Raw genomic sequence first — 19267 nt, forward strand, 5'->3', positions numbered from 1 at the left:
AAGGACACACCTTCATAACGCTAAAAATGTATGTTCAACTCCATATCCGTCAGCCAGCTTTGTTTTGTTTCATGCTACATTATCAGATATGTCATTGGTCAAAAGGCAGCCAAGTCAAAAGGGGGTAAATCCGTTTCTAAAAGAGCATGTTGTTGTAGGCTGGCTTCCCTGAGAAGCAGACTCTGAGATGGAGACTGATGTGCTGGAGGTTTACTGGGGGGTAATCTTGAGAACGTCTCTTCTCAAGGGTGTAGGAAGCAGGTCTGGGCAGAGGAAGAATTTGAACTGCAATGCTGTCGCAACAGAGACCTGAGCCATTTGACAGGGGCCTCTGGAGCTTTGATGGCCCTTTAGAGTGGTTCTCCATACAAAGCTGGGCCTTTGTATCCCTACATCAGCCAGTAATTAAAGGAGGGCTGCCCTGTGGAGGGAGCAAAACCTTGGGCAAGCGGCTTCTATCAGCACAGGGATAATGCCTGGAAAGGGACTCAGCTGTTCACCATCAGCGGCCTAAAGACCAGGTAACTGAGGGAGTAAGTACAGTGGTCCTGAAAGGGCATTTAGGCTACTCCCCACCACAGCATACACAACAAATGTCCTAGCAATGAACTGCATAGAGATGGAGCAAATGTATGTACACATGGCGTGCACGCTAAGGATATTCAGTGCACGTGCATACTATACCTGTAACATGCACGTGTGCACATACACATACGACTTAGATAATTTAGCTTCACTGAAAGCATTTTGAGCTCAGAAACCATGTATTCACATCCTCATTTTGCAGAGGAGGAAGCTGAAGCTCAGAGAGGTTAACTGACTTGTCCAACTCTCCTTGTGTATTAGAGATGGAGAAGCAATACAACTGTTACTTGCTCTACCTGATAAGGAGCCATCAAAAGGTAAGATAAAAATTTAGTTTGAGTAAAAAATTATTAATTCCAAAGATGTGGTGATTTAAAAATGAAGCCTTGGTTTCTCTAAATTATACAACAAATCCTAATCTGAGTTCTTGCATTTACTTTTTCTAAGATCATTTCTGGTTCGGAACAAATAAAGTTACCAACACAATTTAGTCTATCTTGAAAAATAACACATTGGTATTTCACATTCTTTACAAAGCCTTCATAAACAGCGCCTTTGATTTTCTGAAGACAGAGATCTTCTTATGACTACAAAGCTCTCCTTATGCTGATGGAATGGGGTGGGTAGGCAGATCATCTTATTAAACTTTATTTCTGGACAAAAATAAAGTCAGCAGTGTGTTGAGTGAAAAATTAAGAGAGCATAATGTAAAATAATGGCTAGGAAATAAACTTGGTTTCAGGGAAAATCCCGCTAGTGTCAGGTTTAACCCAGCTGAGCGGGGTTTTCCATTGTGGGTAGCCACAAGCATCTTACCAACCTAGAAAGTGCCTCCTTATATCCAATCATTATGTCTCCTCTATGTCACAGAAGACATTTTTTGTTGTTGTTCACTTGCACCCAAAAGGAAAAATGCCTAGTCATTACATATTAGGTAGGAGAATCAATAAAACATTATGGATTAAATAAACCTACATTTAGCATTTCATCAGGAACAATGAGAAGACCCAATATAATCTTAAATTGTGGTGCCTTCTTCAGGACTCGCTCCTATGAGCCTACCTCAGAGTCCTGGAACTTCAGAATCAGTGTTATTCTTCTAGTTAACACTGTAGTCTTTTATTTTTTTTTCTTATATATTATCTTTCAAGGTGTTATCACAAAACGTCTATTATTTTTAAAAGCAAACACAATGTAACTCTTGAATTAAAATGAATGGCATCTCTTTCAAAGCAATGGACTTGAGAACATACAGGGTGATTCTTACAATCTTGCCAGTGCTTGAGATTCTTAGAAATCCTTTGAGGAATTCCAGCCTTGCAATGTACTAGGCACTGTCAGAGCTCCAAAAAGAAAAGATAGGATGCCCGCTTTCAGGAACTTAAGGCTATGAATACACCTTTGTCAAGTCTGGAGAAAAATTTCTACTCTAAAGATAGATTCAATATTTAGTAAAAGCCAAAAATTTATTCAGAGCCAAGTATTATGAAGACACACACACAGTCAAGCTTGTCAAAACATGTATAACAAAGGAAAGAGATGAGACTGATTGTGTTTGCTGAAGTTGTTCTTAAAGGAGCTGGAGAGAGGAGTTACCAGAACACCTAGCACAGTTCCACAGACTGCAAGGGATTGGAGGAGGGAGGAGCGATACGTGTCCTTGAGTTGAAGAGACAGATTTAGCTTTGTAATCACATCTTACAAGGTCAATTAATTTCATCCTGTTAGTGAAAATGATCTTTTCACTTCTGTATATCATTCATAAAGCCATTCATTCACTCACTGAACAAACTGAGCACCTACCACACCTCAAACAGCAGGGATATAAAGATACACAGATAAATGAAACTCATGGTCAACTGAGCCAAGACAGATACGACTGCAGATAATTATAAGTACTGGGGCTTGCTTGGTGGTGCAGTGGTTAAGAATCTGCCTGCCAATGCAGGGGACATGGGGTCGAGCCCTGGTCCGGGAAGACCCTACAAGCCGCGGAGCAACTAAGCCCGTGCGCCACAACTACTGAGCCTGCCCTCTAGAGCCCACGAGCCGCAACTACTGAGCCCACGTGCCACAACTACTGAAGCCCACGCACCTAGAGCCTGAGCTCCGCAACAAGAGAAGGCACCGAATGCAAAGTCTGAGCACCACAACGAAGAGTAGCCCCCGCTCGCCACAACTAGAGCCCATGTGAAGCAACGAAGACCCAACGCAGCCAAAAAAAAAAAAAAAAAAAAAAAAAAACTAAAATAAAGGTGTACAAAATCACCATAGGAACAGAGGAGAAGAAATTAACTCTGCCTGGGGGATTGTGAAAGGCTTCACAGAAGAGGCAACGATTTAAAGGGTAAGGATGAATTCGCTATGCAGATATGACAGGGGTTGTGCAGAGGGCCAGTCCACTCAGAGCATGACACAGTATAGCACATGCTGAGGCCTGAAGGTGAGAAAAAAGGGAAGACATCGCTTCCACTTTCAAGAGAGCAAGCTAAGCCCACACTGCAATCTCCTCTCCCTGCCAAATCACAGAAATCATGAAATAATGAGGGGGAGGGGGAAGAGGTGGGAAGGAGAAGGAAGGAAGGAAGCAAGGGATGGGGGAGGGAGAAAGAGAGAGGAGGAAGGGAGGTGTGCACATGCAGCAACATTCAAACATTAGGAGAGACTCTCATCAGCCCAGAAACTAGGAACACCTGAGGGGCTGCAGGCAGTACGCACAGGACGACCAAAGAGGGATGCTGAGGCTTGGAGGACAGGTGGGACCTCATGCACTGCAGCAACATGTAAGTGCTCACTGCCTCATGAAGGGGGTCGAGGAGGAGACCAAGGGCAAATGAGGGGAGGTTAGCTGGAGGACCCCACCAGAAGTAGAGAGGCCCATGGGTCCTAGAGCAGCCCAAGCCTAAGATGAGCCTGGAACATCTGTGCCAGAAAGCAAGGAAGGACTCAAATTAATTGGAGAGAGCATGAAGAGGCTCCCTCTAGGCAAATTTGGGGTAACTGGAGTATCAGAAAGAATAATGAGAAGAATAGATTATAAAATACTGAATTTAAAAAACAAACCCATGGGGGCTTCCCTGGTGGTGCAGTGGTTGAGAGTCCGCCTGCCGATGCAGGGGACACGGGTTTGTGCCCCGGTCTGGGAAGATCCCACATGCCGCGGAGCGGCTGGGCCCGTGAGCCATGGCCACTGAGCCTGCACCTCCGGAGCCTGTGCTCCGCAACCGGAGAGGCCACAACAGTGAGAGGCCCGCGTACCGCAAAAAAAAAACACAAACAAACCATGAATCATAATGACTCAAAGAAAGATGTGGGAGCAGAGAAAAGGGAAAGCCCTATTTACAGAAGAATGCCAACTAATAAGTGTAGAAGGAATGATAAGAAATCACTATTTTGTAACCACAGTTATCACAACTGAAGGAATCATGCAAAATAATGGGCTTGGATTCTTTAAAAATGTCATGAAAGATACCCCACCCCCCAAAAAAAGGCTGGGTGATTGGGAACTGTTCTGAATTAAAAGAGACCAGGGAGACTTGACAACTAAATGCAATGCATAGTTCTTAATTTCATCCTGGATTAAAAGAACAAAAAACAATAAAACCAGCTTTGGAATACGTGGAAAAATGTGAATATGGGTTATATTTTAAATAATAGTATAACAGGTAATAGTATATTTCTTGAGTGATGATTGCATTACGGTTAATAGGAAAATGGCTCTGTTCTTAGATGAGACATGCTTAATTAATCAGGATTGAAGAAATCCCATAATGTTTACAATTTACTCTTAAATGGTCCAAACAAAACAAAGTGTGTGTATATGTGTGTGTGTGTGTGTGTGTGTGTGTTTGTATTTGTAATTTCTGGAGTTCACTGTCCTATTCTTATCAAGTTTCTTGGATTTGAAATTTTGCAAATAAAAGTTAGAAAAAAAAAAAGAAGAAAGTTTCTCAAGATTTTAAAGAATTGAGTACCATGATCTGACATATTCTAGAATGACTATTCTGAGAGGATTCATTTCAGAAAGAAGCCAAGCAGGAAAAGGAGGCCAGAGGCTGATTTACCAGGAAGCCTAAGTTTCAAGGCCCTTCCTTGTGGGCTGTTTCCTAGCCTTGGGAGAAACCTAGGCATTAGATTCTTTCACATGACGTATGCTTTTGTAAAATCTGCAAAATAAGATATTCTGACTATGTCTGGTTAAGACGTAAGTCTCTCTCCAGTCCAGCTCACTTCACCTTGCATCAGGCAGCTCTGGAGTAGCCACGGACATTTTTAGGATCCTGCTAAGGGGAATTTAAATTTAGGTTTAGCGAGATATTATTTGTGGTTTGTAGTCACTTCCTTGTAAGTGTTTGCGAGCTGTCTTGGTACATGAATGGCCTTCAGGAATGCTTCTTCCACCCACTGTGCAGACTAATTTGGCGTCACGACACAAAGAGGCAGAGCTGAAAAACAAACACAACAAAAACCAAAGTGCCCAGCATCACAAAGATGTGGAGAGTGAAGAAATACCCTGGAAGAAAAACTATCATTCTCTTCTCCCTATAGAAAATCTCAAAAAGTGGTTATCATGTGAAGAAATGCAAAGACTGTGAGCGCAAAAAACATAAGAAAAGTTAAAGAAGTGTCAGGGTTTTTTTGTTCTTTTAATTATTTTATTTATTTATTTATTTTTGGCTGCATTGGGTCTTAGTTGCTGCGTGTGGGCTTTCTCTAGTTGTGGCAAGCGGGGGCTACTCTTCATTGCGGTGCACGGGCTTCTCATTGCCGTGGCTTCTCTTGTTGCAGAGCACGGGCTCTAGGTGCGCAGGCTTCAGTAGTTGTGGTTTGTGGCCTCAGTAGCTGTGGCTCATGGGCTCTAGAGCGCAGGCTCAGTAGTTGTGGCCCACGGGCTTAGTTGCTCCATGGTATGTGGGATCTTCCCAGACCAGGGCTCAAATCCGTGTCCCCTGCATTGGCAGGTGGATGCTTAACCACTGTGCCACCAGGGAGGCCCAGGTTTTTAAACAATAGAAACTTTTTTTAATGTCTGTGGTATTTGACAGCTTTTTCGGAGTTGTAATTTCTTGTGCTTTCTTTTCACATTCTAAATAAATATTCATTTGTATACATATATGTATCTGTAATTTTGTAGTTTTTTTTCTTACAAAGGACCTCTAAAATTGTGTAAGTTTCAGATCCTGCAAATCTGGAACTGCCTCTTTAGACCAAAATGAAGGTCATTATGAGAGATAATTAAATGACTAGGAACTGAAATCCAGTGAAGATGATGAGAAAGCAATGAATTTTTTTTTTGAATTTTTGAATTTTATTTATTTTTTATACAGCAGGCTCTTATTAGTTATCTATTTTATACATATTACTGTTTATATGTCTAGGGGTATGATTCTTGGTTTGGGTCCAAGAAAGCAATGAATTTGAGGTTAATTTAAAATATAAAATCAAAAGAGCATCTTAGTCAACTGGATATGGGGAATAGGAACGGAAGTTGGGTTGGATGATTCTAGTTTGGGTGAATGGATAGGTTTGGCATCATTCACCAAGACAGGGAACTCAGCAGAAAGAGGAAGATGTCTGTGGAGACATGGGTCAGGAGAGAGACTGGAGCCAGAAAAACAGTCTGGGTAATCACCAGTGTCTATACAGGGGAAGCTAGGGCAACAGATTAGCAGGTCCATGGTCACAGTAAATAGCAAGAGGTGAAGCTGAAGGATGGGACCCTGGGCAACAACTACTGGATGTATTGATTTGGTATATGTGTGTAAGGGACGATGAGGGTGCCAGGAAAGAAGAAAGAGAATTAGAACAAACAGGAAAGAAAGAGTAGCTTTATTAAGTGGAGGGAGAGGTGTATTTGAATAATTTCAAAGAGAGGATTGTTACTAAAATGTAAATTAAATTTGGCAATAGGCATATAACTGGCAGCCCTGAGTGAAAACCAACCCAGTGTAATTGTGAAAGTCAGTCAGACTGTAGTGGACTAAAGAATGAATGGGAAGTCAAGAAGTGCACTCAGGAAGTGTGGATGACTTGTTCAAGAATCATGACCAGCAATAAAAAGAAAGTTAGGGAAGTAGAGGGGACATACGGTCAAAGAAGGGTCAGGCCTGCTTTATTCATATCTACTAACACTAGACACATACCTACCACATGACCCAACAATCCTACTCCTAGGAAACTACCTAAGCATCACTAAAAGGAGAATACAGAAATAAATCATGGGGGACTTCCCTGGTGGCACAGTAATTAAGAATCTGCCTGCCAATGCAGGGGACACGGGTTTGAGCCCTGGTCCAGAAATATCCCACATGCCATGGAGCAACTAAGCCCACGCACCACAACTACTGAGCCTGTGCTCTAGAGCTCACGAGCCACAAACTACTGAAGCCCTCATGTCACAACTACTGAAGCCCATGCACCTAGAGCCTGTGCTCCACAACAAGAGAAGCCACCGTAAGGAGAAGCCCACACACCGCAATGAAGAGTGGCCCCCACTCTCCACAACTAGAGAAAGCCCACGCACAGCAACAAAGACCCAATGCAGCCAAAAATAAAAATAAATAAATAAATAAAAGGAAAGAAAGAAAGAAAGAAATCATGGCGTATTCATACAATGGAATAATACACAGCAATAAAAAGAATGTATTACAGATAAGTTCAGCATGGATGAATCTCAAAAGTATCACGCTAACTGAAATTAGGCCAACACAAGACACTACATACTGTATAATTCCATCCGTATGAAGGTCAAGAATAGATAAAACTAATCTATGTTGTCAGAATCTAATCTATGAAGTCAGAATAGCAATTATCTCTGCAGAGGGGTGTTATCAACTGGGAAGAGGCATGAGAAGCTTCTGGAGTGAGGCAAATGTTCTAGATCTTGAGATATGTGATGGTTGCATAGCTGTATATATGTGCAAAAATGCATTAAACTGTGCTCTAAAATTAGTGAAGTCTAATGTCCTTTATTTTGCTATACTTCAATAAAAATGAAAAAATGAGTAAAAATGACATTTTAAGACACATTTACTGAGGAAATAACCACTAAGAACTATAAAATACCACCAATTCAAAGTGGATTCTGAGTTGACCCTGAGATATCTGCCAACAGTATGCACAGAAGCAACTACTGAAATTGACTGAACCAAATTAACCCATCAGCTACGGAGTCAACAATCCTCTCTCTTAGGTGGTGTTGTCAGTGTATTCAGCTCACTCATTGCTACCTACCTAAAAACGCTGCTCCCAATCCCACATCCTTATGGGAACAATCTGTCCTTCCCAACTGAATAGTCCCTTAGATTGTCAAAAAGAGTTTTCCAGGGCTCAGGGTCAGCCTAATACCTCTCCTATATCAAAAAGAACACAATTACTGACTTCCTTCACTTCTACAGAACAGCAGTTTAAAAGACAAACTTGTACCCATCAGAATCACAGCAGTAGTTTGTGATACTTTCCTTTGAGTCCCATTATCATATCCAATGATGAAGAGATAACAGATGGCATTTAAACCCAGTCATTTTGCTTTCAAAAAAAAAAAACTGTACTAATCATTAATAAGCTTAATGCTATTCAAAATTAATATGGTACCTGCACTCTCATATAAAAGAAAAATTAAATACTTACCATTTTGTCTTGTACCAACAGCAGCAATGATTACTGGAACTGAATTTAATGCTCTTTTTATCACTGGAATATAATTATCCTTCACTTCGTGAAATGAAAACTTGTCATTTACGTTGTATTTGATCACAATGATGTCAGCACCTCCAATTAGATTTCGAGAGGTGTACCAATCACTGTCAAAAATGTCCTAAACCAAAATGTAAAGAGCAATCTTTAGTCTGCTTATCTTCAAATCCATCATGAAATAAACTGTAACATATTAGATTAACTTCTTTACTATATTTTAATTTTTGGAATTCATTTTTAAAATTTATTTTTAAAAAAGTAACTACGTAAAATTTAAAACGTTTGAAGTCTATCAAGTCTTTAAATTTTTTAATTTATTCATTTAGCCTGGACAACTATGTGGTGATAAAATAGAATCTAGAGAATTCCTGAGACTCTGATGGAATAAGCAACCTCTTTAAACACCTGTACTTAAAAATGAACACTTTGTTTTAAAATTATGCCACAAAACATTAGCCAGACTCATCAAGAAAAAATGGGAGAAGACTCAAATCAATACAATTAGAAATGAAAAAGTAACAACTGACACTGCAGAAAAACAAAGGATCATGAAAGATTACTACAAGCAGCTATATGCCAATATAATGGACACCCTGTAAGAAACGGACAGGGGCTTCCCTGGTGGCGCAGTGGTTGAGAGTCCGCCTGCCGATGCAGGGGACTGGGAGGATCTCACATGCCGTGGAGCGGCTGGGCCCATGAGCCATGGCCACTGAGTCTGCGCGTCCGGAGCCTATGCTCCGCAACGGGAGAGGCCACAACAGTGAGAGGCCCACATATTGAAAAAACAAAAAAAAAAGAAATGGACAAATTCTTAGAAAAGCACAACCTTCCAAGACTGAACCAAGAAGAAATAGAAAATATAAACAGGTCAATCACAAGCACTGAAATTGAGACTGTGATTAAAAATCTTCCAACAAACAAAAGCCCAGGACCAGATGGCTTCACAGGTGAATTCTATCAAACATTTAGAGAAGAGCTATCACCTATCCTTCTCAAACTCTTCCAAAATATAGCAGAGGGAGGAACACTCCCAAACTCATTCTATGAGGCCACCATCACCCTGATACCAAAACCAGACAAAGATGTCACAAAAAAAGAAAACTACAGGCCAATATCACTGATAAACATACATACAAAAATACTAGCCAACAGAATCCAACAGCACATTAAAAGGATCATACACCATGATCAAGTGGGGTTTTTATCCCAGGAATGCAAGGATTATTCAATATATGCAAATCAATCAATGTGATAAACCATATTAACAAATTAAAGGATAAAAACCATATGATCATCTCAATAGATGCAGAAAAAGCTTTCAACAAAATTCAACACCATTTATGATAAAAACCCTCCAGAAAGTAGGCATAGAGGGAACTTTCCTCAACATAATACAGGCCATATGTGACAAATCCACAGCCAACATTGTTCTCAGAGGTGAAAAACTGAAACCATTTCCTCTAAGATCAGGAACAAGACAAGGTTGTCCACTCTCACCACTATTATTCAACACAGTTTTGGAAGTTTTAGCCACAGCAATCAGAGAAGAAAATAAATAAAAGGAATCCATATTGGAAAAGAAGAAGGAAAGCTGTCACTGTCTGCAGATGACATGATACTATATGTAAAGAATCCCAAAGACGCTACCAGAGAACTATTAGAGCTAATCAATGAATTTTGTAAAGTAGCAGGACACAAAACTAATGCACAGAATTCTCTTGCATTCCTATACACTAAGGATGAAAAATCTAGAAAGAGAAATTAAGGAAACACTCCCATTTACCACTGCAACAAAAAGAATAAAATACCTAGGAATAAACCTACCTAAGGAGACAAAAGACCTGTATGCAGAAAATTATAAGACACTGATGAAGGAAATTAAAGATGATACAAACAGATCAAGAGATATACCATGTTCTTGGATTGGAAGAATCAACAGTGTGAAAATGACTATACTACCCAAAGCAATCTACAGATTCAATGCAATCCCTATCAAACTACCAAAGGCATTTTTCACAGAACTAGAACAAAAAATTACACAATTGTATGGAAACACAAAAGACCCCAAATAGCCAAAGCAATCTTGAGAAAGAAAACTGGAGCTGGAGGAATCAGGCTCCTGGGCTTCAGACTATGCTACAAAGCTACAGTAATCAAGACAGTGTGGTACTGGCATAAAAACAGAAATATAGATCAATGGAACAGGATAGAAAGCCCAGAGATAAACCCACACACATATGGTCACCTTATCTTTGATAAAGGAGGCAAGAATATACAATGGAGAAAAGACAGTCTCTTCAATAAGTGGTGCTGGAAAAACTGGACAGCTACGTGTAAAAGAATGAAATTAGAATACTCCCTAACATCATACACAAAAATAAACTTAAAATGGATTAAAGACCTAAATGTAAGGTCAGACACTATAAAACTCTTAGAGGAAAACATAGGCAGAACACTTTATGACATAAATCACAACCAGATCCTTTTTGACCCACCTCCTAGAGAAATGGAAATAAAAACAAAAATAAACAAATGGGACCTAATGAAACTTCAAAGCTTTTGCACAGTAAAGAAAAACATAAACAAGATGAAAAGACAACCCTCAGAATGGGAGAAAATATTTGCAAATGAAGCAACTGACAAAGGATAAAAAATTCTCCAAAATTTACAAGCAGCTCATGCAGCTCAATATCAAAAAAACAAACAACCCAATCCAAAAATGGGTAGAAGACCTAAATAGACATTTCTCCAAAGAAGATATACAGATTGCCAACAAACACATGAAAGAATGCTCAACATCACTAATCATTAGAGAAATGCAAATCAAAAATACAATGAGGTATCACCTCGCACCAGTCAGAATGGCCATTGTCAAAAACTCTACAAACAGTAAATGCTGGAGAGGGTGTGAAGAAAAGGGAACCCTCTTGCACTGTTGGTGGAAATGTAAATTGATACAGCCATTATGGAGAACAGTATGAAGGTTCCTTAAAAAACTAAAAACAGAACTACAATATGACCCAGCAATCCCACTACTGGGCATTTTTTTACTGAGAAAACCATAATTCAAAAAGAGTCATGTATCACAATGTTCACTGCAGAGCTATTTACAACAGCCAGGACGTGGAAGCAACCTAAGTGTTCATGGACAGATGAATGAATAAAGATGTGGCACAGATATACAATGGAATATTACTCAGCCATAAAAGGAAACGAAATTGAGCTATCTGTAATGAGGTGGATGGACCTAGAGTCTGTCATACAGAGTGAAGTAAGTCAGAAAGAGAAAAACAAGTACTGTATGCTAACACATATATATGGAATCTAAAAAAAAAAAGAAGAACTTAGGGGCAGGACAAAAATAAAGACACAGATGTAGAGAATGGACTTGACATGGGGAGGGGGATGGGTAAGCTGGGACGAAGTGAGAGAGTGGCATGGACTTATATATACTACCAAATGTAAAACAGATAGCTAATGGGAAGCAGCCCCATAGCACAGGGAGATCAGCTCGGTGCTTTGTGACCACCTAGAGGGGTGGGATAGGGAGGGTGGGAGGGAGACGCGAGAGGGAGGAGATACGGGGATATATGTGTATGTATAGCTGATTCACTTTGTTATAAAGCAGAAACTAACACACCATTGTTAAGCAATTATACTCCAATAAAGACATTTAAAAAAAATAACAATCCACTAGGACTAAGTACAAAAAATCAGAATGCTAGATTTATGCACATGAAGTAAAACATAAATAAAATACCATATACAATAAAATAAAATAAAATTATGCCATAGCTTTAACACCTAATAGTTTCAAAAATTAACACTATGCATTAGATGCAAGAGCATCAGTGTGAGTAAGGAAGCTTCAGAGGATTTTCTGTGACCCAGTTAGATAATGCAGGATTGTTCAGTCATTTAGATTGTATTGCTAATACCCTGTGAATTCTGTGGAGTTCCATATATTTTATCCATATCTCAAAATTCATATATATTTTTCAACTTTATCCATTCTTTGGACAGTACTGCATATATGTAGTGTGCATGTGAGGGGAACAAGGGGCGCGGAGGGGTATGCCTCCACAAAAAGATAGTGTGTATTATAAGATGATGTTAACATGGTAAGGAGTATATGTGCAATTCATGTATTTTGTTCGTATCAATTAAAAATTCAGGATAAACCTTTCCAATTTTGAAATGTTTACTTTTGGACTACAGCTAATAATATTCATATTTAGAATTAGGGCCAAAAGTAATTTATTATGGACGCTACTCCTTAAAACTTTGCACCTTGGTATTTTAAAAATAATTTTTCAAAGTTACTGTGTGAATAGTGGTATAAGAAAAATATCGTTATGTACCTTAATACCATTGCTAAATATGCATAAGTGGCTTCCTTCTCACATTCTGGTTAACTATTAATCATTATTTGTCCTTTCATGTGGCCTTTGGTATGTATTCCTAGGATGTAATAAAGCTAGATTAAGAAAATAGACAGCTAGATATGGCTAACAAGTCCAAAACTGTTGGGCTATGAAAGTCTGCACTTTGAAATATGAGTCCAAACCAGGGTTTGAATCAATCAGTTGTGACAGAGCTTTTATCCTGTTAGAAAATTCTGGAGAAGTGTCACAGCAATGCCCTTTTGCAGAGAGCTTCTTCTCACCAGTACACCGCCATGCCCCAGCAAAGCCTCTCCCAATTCCCTACACCCTCACAACCTGCCCATTTCCTACAAGTATATTCTGCATAACAAGAATTGCAGAATTTTTAGATATGAATACTTTACTGAGAGTGGGATGGACAGAGCCTTTTTAGAGGAAGACTTAAAAACCAAAAAAAAACAAAAAACAAAAAAACGCAAACTATGGGGATATAAACAGCAAAGGCAAAATTCTTGAACTTAGTGGAGGATGTAAGAGGAGGGAGAAGTGAATTGGGACACAGATCAAGAAAATGTGAAAGCTTCCCAGCAGAGCTCTATGCTAATTTCCAAATCCCAAACCACAAAACCCATTCAGTTCCAGCTGTATCTGTTACAGTATTCAAGCTCAAAGTATATACGTACAACAGGGTATATAAATACAATAAAGAAAGAGGACAAAGTTAGATGAATGGGATCAACAAACTAAACTTAAGTGGGACCAATATCAAGCAGCCATTTAACTCTGAGAGAACAAATCAAAAGTAACTGCTCTCTGCATTCCAAATAGTTCAAAATTCCAGAGTTACTGGAGACGTGTAGAAAGAAAAAGGAGACATTTAAGGGAAAATGTCACGAGGAAATGGGTTTTGGCTTCATTAACTCTGTGGTACTGAGGATATAAATCTATAAATAATTTTATTTTTAAAACAAATCAGAGCTTCAAACCCTGCCCAAGAAAAGTGTGCATATATTATCTCATTGCTTTTTATGGAATATTTTTGGTAAACAGGAAAAGATCTAGAAATGAAATAATAATATAACAAAAAAGGGTGGGTTTCAGAGACATACTAAACAATAAGCTACATGTAATGAATTTGAAGCACATTTATTTAAAAAGTGCCAAGTATACATGGCAAAGATCCAGAGTGAGGCTGCGGATATACAGAAGAAAACTAGGGAAGAGAAGCACAACTATCTCACTCTAACTCCAAGAAAACAATGGCACATTTCTTCTCAAACTGTCTCAAAGAGAAAATGCTCCACTGGTTTCTAGAAATATGAAGGAAATCAAATTCTCCCACCCCTTGTAAATCAGTTCCAGGATTTCCTCTAGGCAGTTATGCAACACGAGGCTTGGAGCCACATTTGAGGAATGGAACTCATCTGTTGAAAAATAATCTTAATTTTTACAGCAAAACAACAATTTTATTCTACTTGGTTGTGAGGCTGCAATACAGCATCTACTAAGTACTAACACGGCTGCCTCTATGTACTTTATTTGTGTGGAGATCTTGAATGATGTGTGGGAAAACTTTACTTTTGCTTCATTTAAGCAATACACGGATATACTAAAGTTGTGATAAACACTTTATTATTATCGTAGGTACCGCTTATTGATTACTTACTACATGCCCGTCTAGATGTTAAGAACTTTACACATACTAACTCATTTATTCTTCAGCACAGCTCTGGGAGGCAGGGATTATTATGTTTATTTTACACACAGAGTAAATAAAGCTAGGAGAGGATGAGTGACTTTACCCAGGAACACAGCCACTAACTCGCAAGGTGAGGATCTGAAATCAGGTCCTTTTGATATCAAAACCTGTGCTCTATCTGCTCTGCTATGTTTCATATTCTGATTCAGTACATGGCAAATACCAGCTGATGAATACAATCAACTTTCATATCTCTGACGGGCTTTTACTTACCACCAAGAGAAGAAAAGCACCTCATAAAGAGTAGCTCTACAAATGTATTCTACTATGTCTGAAGACCACTATAACCCAGAAAACTGTGCCTGTACAAACTCAATGTCTTAAAAAAGGCCAGAGTCTAACCAAACAAAAGGTGATTAACATAATAAAACATAACAATAAACTTAAGACCAAAAAAATCCAGACTGTGAAGGCTTATTTCAATCGATTTGGAAGATTTCATTTACTACAATCCATGGGATCACAAGTATTTGCTTTTGCTAAACTAACAACATAAAAAGGAAAGAGTTCACTGCTCAAAGAAAAAGCAGGAAAGGTTAACCTAACATCCTAATTCAGCTTATTTTATTTTCCTTACATTTATTTACTCTATTCACTCAACATTTGTTCAACTGACTGTAGAACCAATTAGTTTTTAGACTGTAAGATTTTTCACAATGAAATGACCGAAGTAAAAGAAGGGTTTCCTTTGCTTGCATGGACTCCAGCCAGTTAAGTCCTCTACCAATGCTTCCTACGATCAGCATCACCACTGTCATAATTAGGAATTTAATAGCATCCCTGTTATTGAAAAAGCCCATTTTTCATTTATTTTAGCCTATTAAATTTACTTTAGCTGAAAATTTATTTGGGCAAGTGATCTTTTCTTTCAGTAATATGGAAATTTGCATAAGAAATGTTTTTATGTACATTTCTTTGGAAAGGTGTATTAGTTCCCGATAGTCCCTAATTCGGTTTTCTTAAAGTGCAGTTTAAATGTAAATCTCACATAATGATATCTGTATTTTTTTAGACATTAAACTTTCTTCTGTTATAAAATATAATACTTAGCTGCAACATAAGTTTTATACTAATAAAGAATCAGAAACTTTCGAGTAAGATTACATGAAAACATTCAAAACATGATGCTATTGTGTACTGAAAACATTTATACATGTCAGAGAGTAGATTTCTTCTTTTATCACTCAAGAATTAGACTAGCATTTATCAACTTCATTATGATTTCTTTTAATTATAGCAAATTTTAAAGCTTTTTCAAGTCCCAAAACAGTATTAGCAATATTTCTGATTTACAGGTCACTAAAAAGAAATGGCTAAATATATCCAGAATATCTGCATTATTAAAATTAAAAACACTAATTAAATTTTTTCAAAGGTGGATAGTGCTATAAAAGAATCGTTTAAAATTAATTCTCAGTCCCTGTCTTTCCCGCCCCCTTTCCAGGGGTCCTATTTCTGAGCCGCCCCAGTGAAATGTATTTTTGCTGTGTTGAGCTTTCAGAGATCTTTATTTTTAGAACACTAATATTTTATATCACCCACAGGGTAGGCATGAAAAAACATTGCTGTCTGCTGGTGAAACTTAGTGACCTCGTCCCTTGGGGTTGGGACATTCAGTCAGCTGTCTACCAGGGGACAACCCAGAGTCGTGAAGTGTACGCGTTAAGTGCTTCACATTCCCACTGGGGCTTTTTCCCTTCTAAGAGTGTTCTCTGACTAGGCTGGCCCCTGCCCAATGAAACGAAGGACCAAAGATTTTCCCCAAAATGTTTAAAAACTCTCCCCAGGTGACCCAGACGTCCACATTCATGAAAGGGGAAAAAGGGGGAGGAGAAAAAAAAAAGAGAGAAAGAAAGAAAAGGAAAGCTCCATCAGCCTCTGCACAGAGCAGCTGCGGGCCCTTACCCAGACGGGACAGTCGTGGACCACTAGCTTGACATTCCCAAACGCGCTGGCCTGATACTCCGTGAACACGGGACGCGCGACCGTACTGGTCGCGTTCAGCAACAAGCTGCTTTCGTCCCCTGAGACCAGCGGGCTTCTCCCCAGGTAAGTGCGGATGAGCCCCGACGGCCGATTGTCCTGGTGAAACGCGTCCCCCTCGTTCCCCAGCGCCACGATGTGAATGGACCTACACGGCAGAGACGGGGGCGAGGGGGAGAAAAGGCGCGTGGTCAGCGCGAGGCTCCCTTTCGTCCCAACAGGAAGTGCGGGGGGCAGCGCGCAGCGGGGGTGGGCACGAGCCCCTCGCCCAGGGGCGCACGGCACGCGCTGGGGTAGAGACAATGGCAGGACCGCGACGCGTACATACATGATCTCAAATCCAAGGGCAGGGCGGCGACTCGGAGAAAAGAGGCTCCTCACGGCTTCTAGGAGCCCGTCCGCGGCGTATCCACCCGCAATCAGCTCATGCCGGGCCGCGTCCCCCCTAGCGCACCTCCCCCGCTGCGCGGCCGACGCAGAGCGGGCCCGCGCGAGCCAGCGAGCGAGCGAGCCACGGGGGCCGAGGGCGTGCGAGTCTGGCCGTGTGCGCGCGGCCAGCCAGTCAGGAAGTGCCAGGGAACATCCCGGCCGGCTGCGCCGCTCCCGCCTCCCCGGCGGCCGCCGAGCGTTGCCGGACGCCGTAACCCCGCTCCGCCGCGCTCCCTCGGCCGGGCAGTAGTCGCCTCCTCCGGCTGCTGCTGCTGCCGCCGCCGCTCCTCCTCCTTCTGGCCCAGACAGGGTAGGAGAAAAGCCGGGCCTCCGCCCCCTTGGCGGGCCGGGCGGGCCGGGTGGGCGGGCGGGCGGGAGCAGCACGTGCCGGCCTTGGGGGTCGGGAGGACGAGGGGGCCGCGCTCCTCGCTGAGGCCCCGGAGCCCGGGCGGCGGCGGCCGGGTACAAAAGAGCGGCCCGCGCGCGGGGCGCCGCGGAATATAAATTAATAAATACGACGCCCCAGCCCGAGAGCTCCCGATCGCCAATCCGCCTGCAGCAAGTTTGTTCAACTCGACAGGCTGTAACCAGAGCCGGGGAAAGGGGAGGGTGGGTCGGTGAGGCCCCTGCTCCCTAAAGACTGGAAAAAAAAAAGAGGTGAGGGAAGCCAGCTTCCCTGGGAGTCCAGCTCGCTGGCCGCTCCAGCAGCCCCAATTTTTTTTTTTTTTCCCCTCTTGGCCTTGACCAAAAAGTGTTTTAGCAAGTCTGCCGCTTTGTCATTTGTCAACATGTAGTACAGCTGTTTTCTAGAATCATACTTGTGAGGAAAAAAATAAAGGCAACATTCATCCTGGTGCAGAAAGGGTTCTTTGTTCACGCAGCAACTAATTCGCTAATATCGCTGCAGAAGGATTATTTACTACTTCAAGCTATATTCGGCATCTTTTACCAAAAACTTAAGGGTTTTTTGCTTTTTTTTTTTAAGTGTTGAGGTTCTTATTATGATAGTTTTAGAAACCAGTTACGAGTGAGGTGTTTGTGTTTACATGCTAAATGCTAGTTTACGTGGAGATTTTTCTGTACACATTATGGCCACATGTTTAATAATACCTCCTCAGACCAGCTGAAAAAATAACGATCATGCTAATGCAAGGATACTTTAGATTCTTTCATGATAACGCCCTGAAGTAAAGGCTGTGAATGTCCCCAAAGAGCCTCAAACTGCCTCAATGCAAATGAAGACTGGAATCCACTAATTCCAAGAAGGGCCAGAGTTTACTCTGGGGCTCTGCTTCTCCATAAACATGAACATTCTTACAAGTGCTCTGTGTTGAAAGAGTTCTTGTTTATCCTTTTATTTATTTATGTATTTAGCCCGACTTTAAAATGTTGCTGTTTCTTTTCTCAACTGAGCTATTTTGAGGGTATGAAACAGGAGATGCTGAGTAGGACAGTGAAAAGCCTAGGGTAAGAGCCCTTTGGAATGTGAACAACTTTTTATTATGGGCCCTTGGTTGCTCAACTGAAAGTAGTTTAATAGTTTCTCATGCTCAAATAGGGTATAATGGGGGGCATTCTTTATGTTGTCACTGATTTTTTAAAAATCTAATTTCCTTTGCACTCAGTATAGTTTCTCTTTTAGTCTCTAGAACCTAAAACATCCTGAAATCTTTGAGAGTACAGGATCACCTTTTCTCTGGGGTCATCAATCCCTTCCAGTAACCACAAGTCAAAAACAAAGACACTAGAATGGGTGAATGAATAAAGAAAAATGTAGTATATACATACAATGAAATATTATTCAGCCTTAAAAAAGGGGGAAATCTTGTCATATGTTACAACATGAATGACTCTCCAGGGCAATAAGCTAGTCATAGAAAGACAAAGACTGCTTATTCCACTTACATGAGGTATCTAAGGCAGTCAAACTCTTAGAAACAGAAAGCAGAATGCTGGTTTTAAGGGGCTGAGGGGAGAGGAAAATGGGGAATTCTGTGAGTATAAAGTTCCCATTTTGTAAGATGAAAAAGTTAAAAGATCTGTTGCAAACAAGGTGCATATAGTAATGTATACTATTAAATGGTGAAGATGGTAAATTTTGTGTTTCACCACTATATATATATATATATATATATATATATATATATGAGAGAGAGAGTTAAGAGTTAGAGTTGCTGGGAAGTGGAAGGAAGGAAGACAGTGTTCATTTTTTCCTCAGTTATTGAGTATGTGAGCCAGGTCTGTGCTGGTAGGCATGGGAGATACTAAGATACATAAGACTCTGTCCTCACCCTTGAGAAGCTAAATCTATTCAATATTGTTAATGGTCACCGTGTTGTGAATATTAATGCATCCAATCCTTTTGAAAACATACTTGTTCCGTAAAAATTATAATACAGGCTTATGCATTCAGTAATAGAGGTAGGAA

General features: G+C 40.5%; 1 protein-coding gene across 2 annotated transcripts in view; it reads right to left on the reverse strand.

Moving 5' to 3' along the window:
- Positions 1–17159, reverse strand: part of RHOBTB3 (Rho related BTB domain containing 3) — a 56234-nt gene extending 39075 nt beyond the window's left edge. For both annotated transcript variants that reach the window (XM_060009145.1, XM_060009146.1), the window contains exons 1-3: positions 16739–17159; positions 16333–16558; positions 8215–8401 (exon numbers count right to left, since the gene is read on the reverse strand). In XM_060009145.1, coding sequence (XP_059865128.1) covers positions 8215–8401; positions 16333–16558; positions 16739–16740 — 415 coding nt within the window. In that variant the 5' untranslated portion in view covers positions 16741–17159. The remainder of the gene's footprint in view (positions 1–8214; positions 8402–16332; positions 16559–16738) is intronic.
- Positions 17160–19267: the final 2108 nt, after the last annotated feature.

This window comes from Delphinus delphis, chromosome 3, assembly GCF_949987515.2.
Source record: "Delphinus delphis chromosome 3, mDelDel1.2, whole genome shotgun sequence".
Lineage (NCBI taxonomy): Eukaryota > Metazoa > Chordata > Mammalia > Artiodactyla > Delphinidae > Delphinus > Delphinus delphis.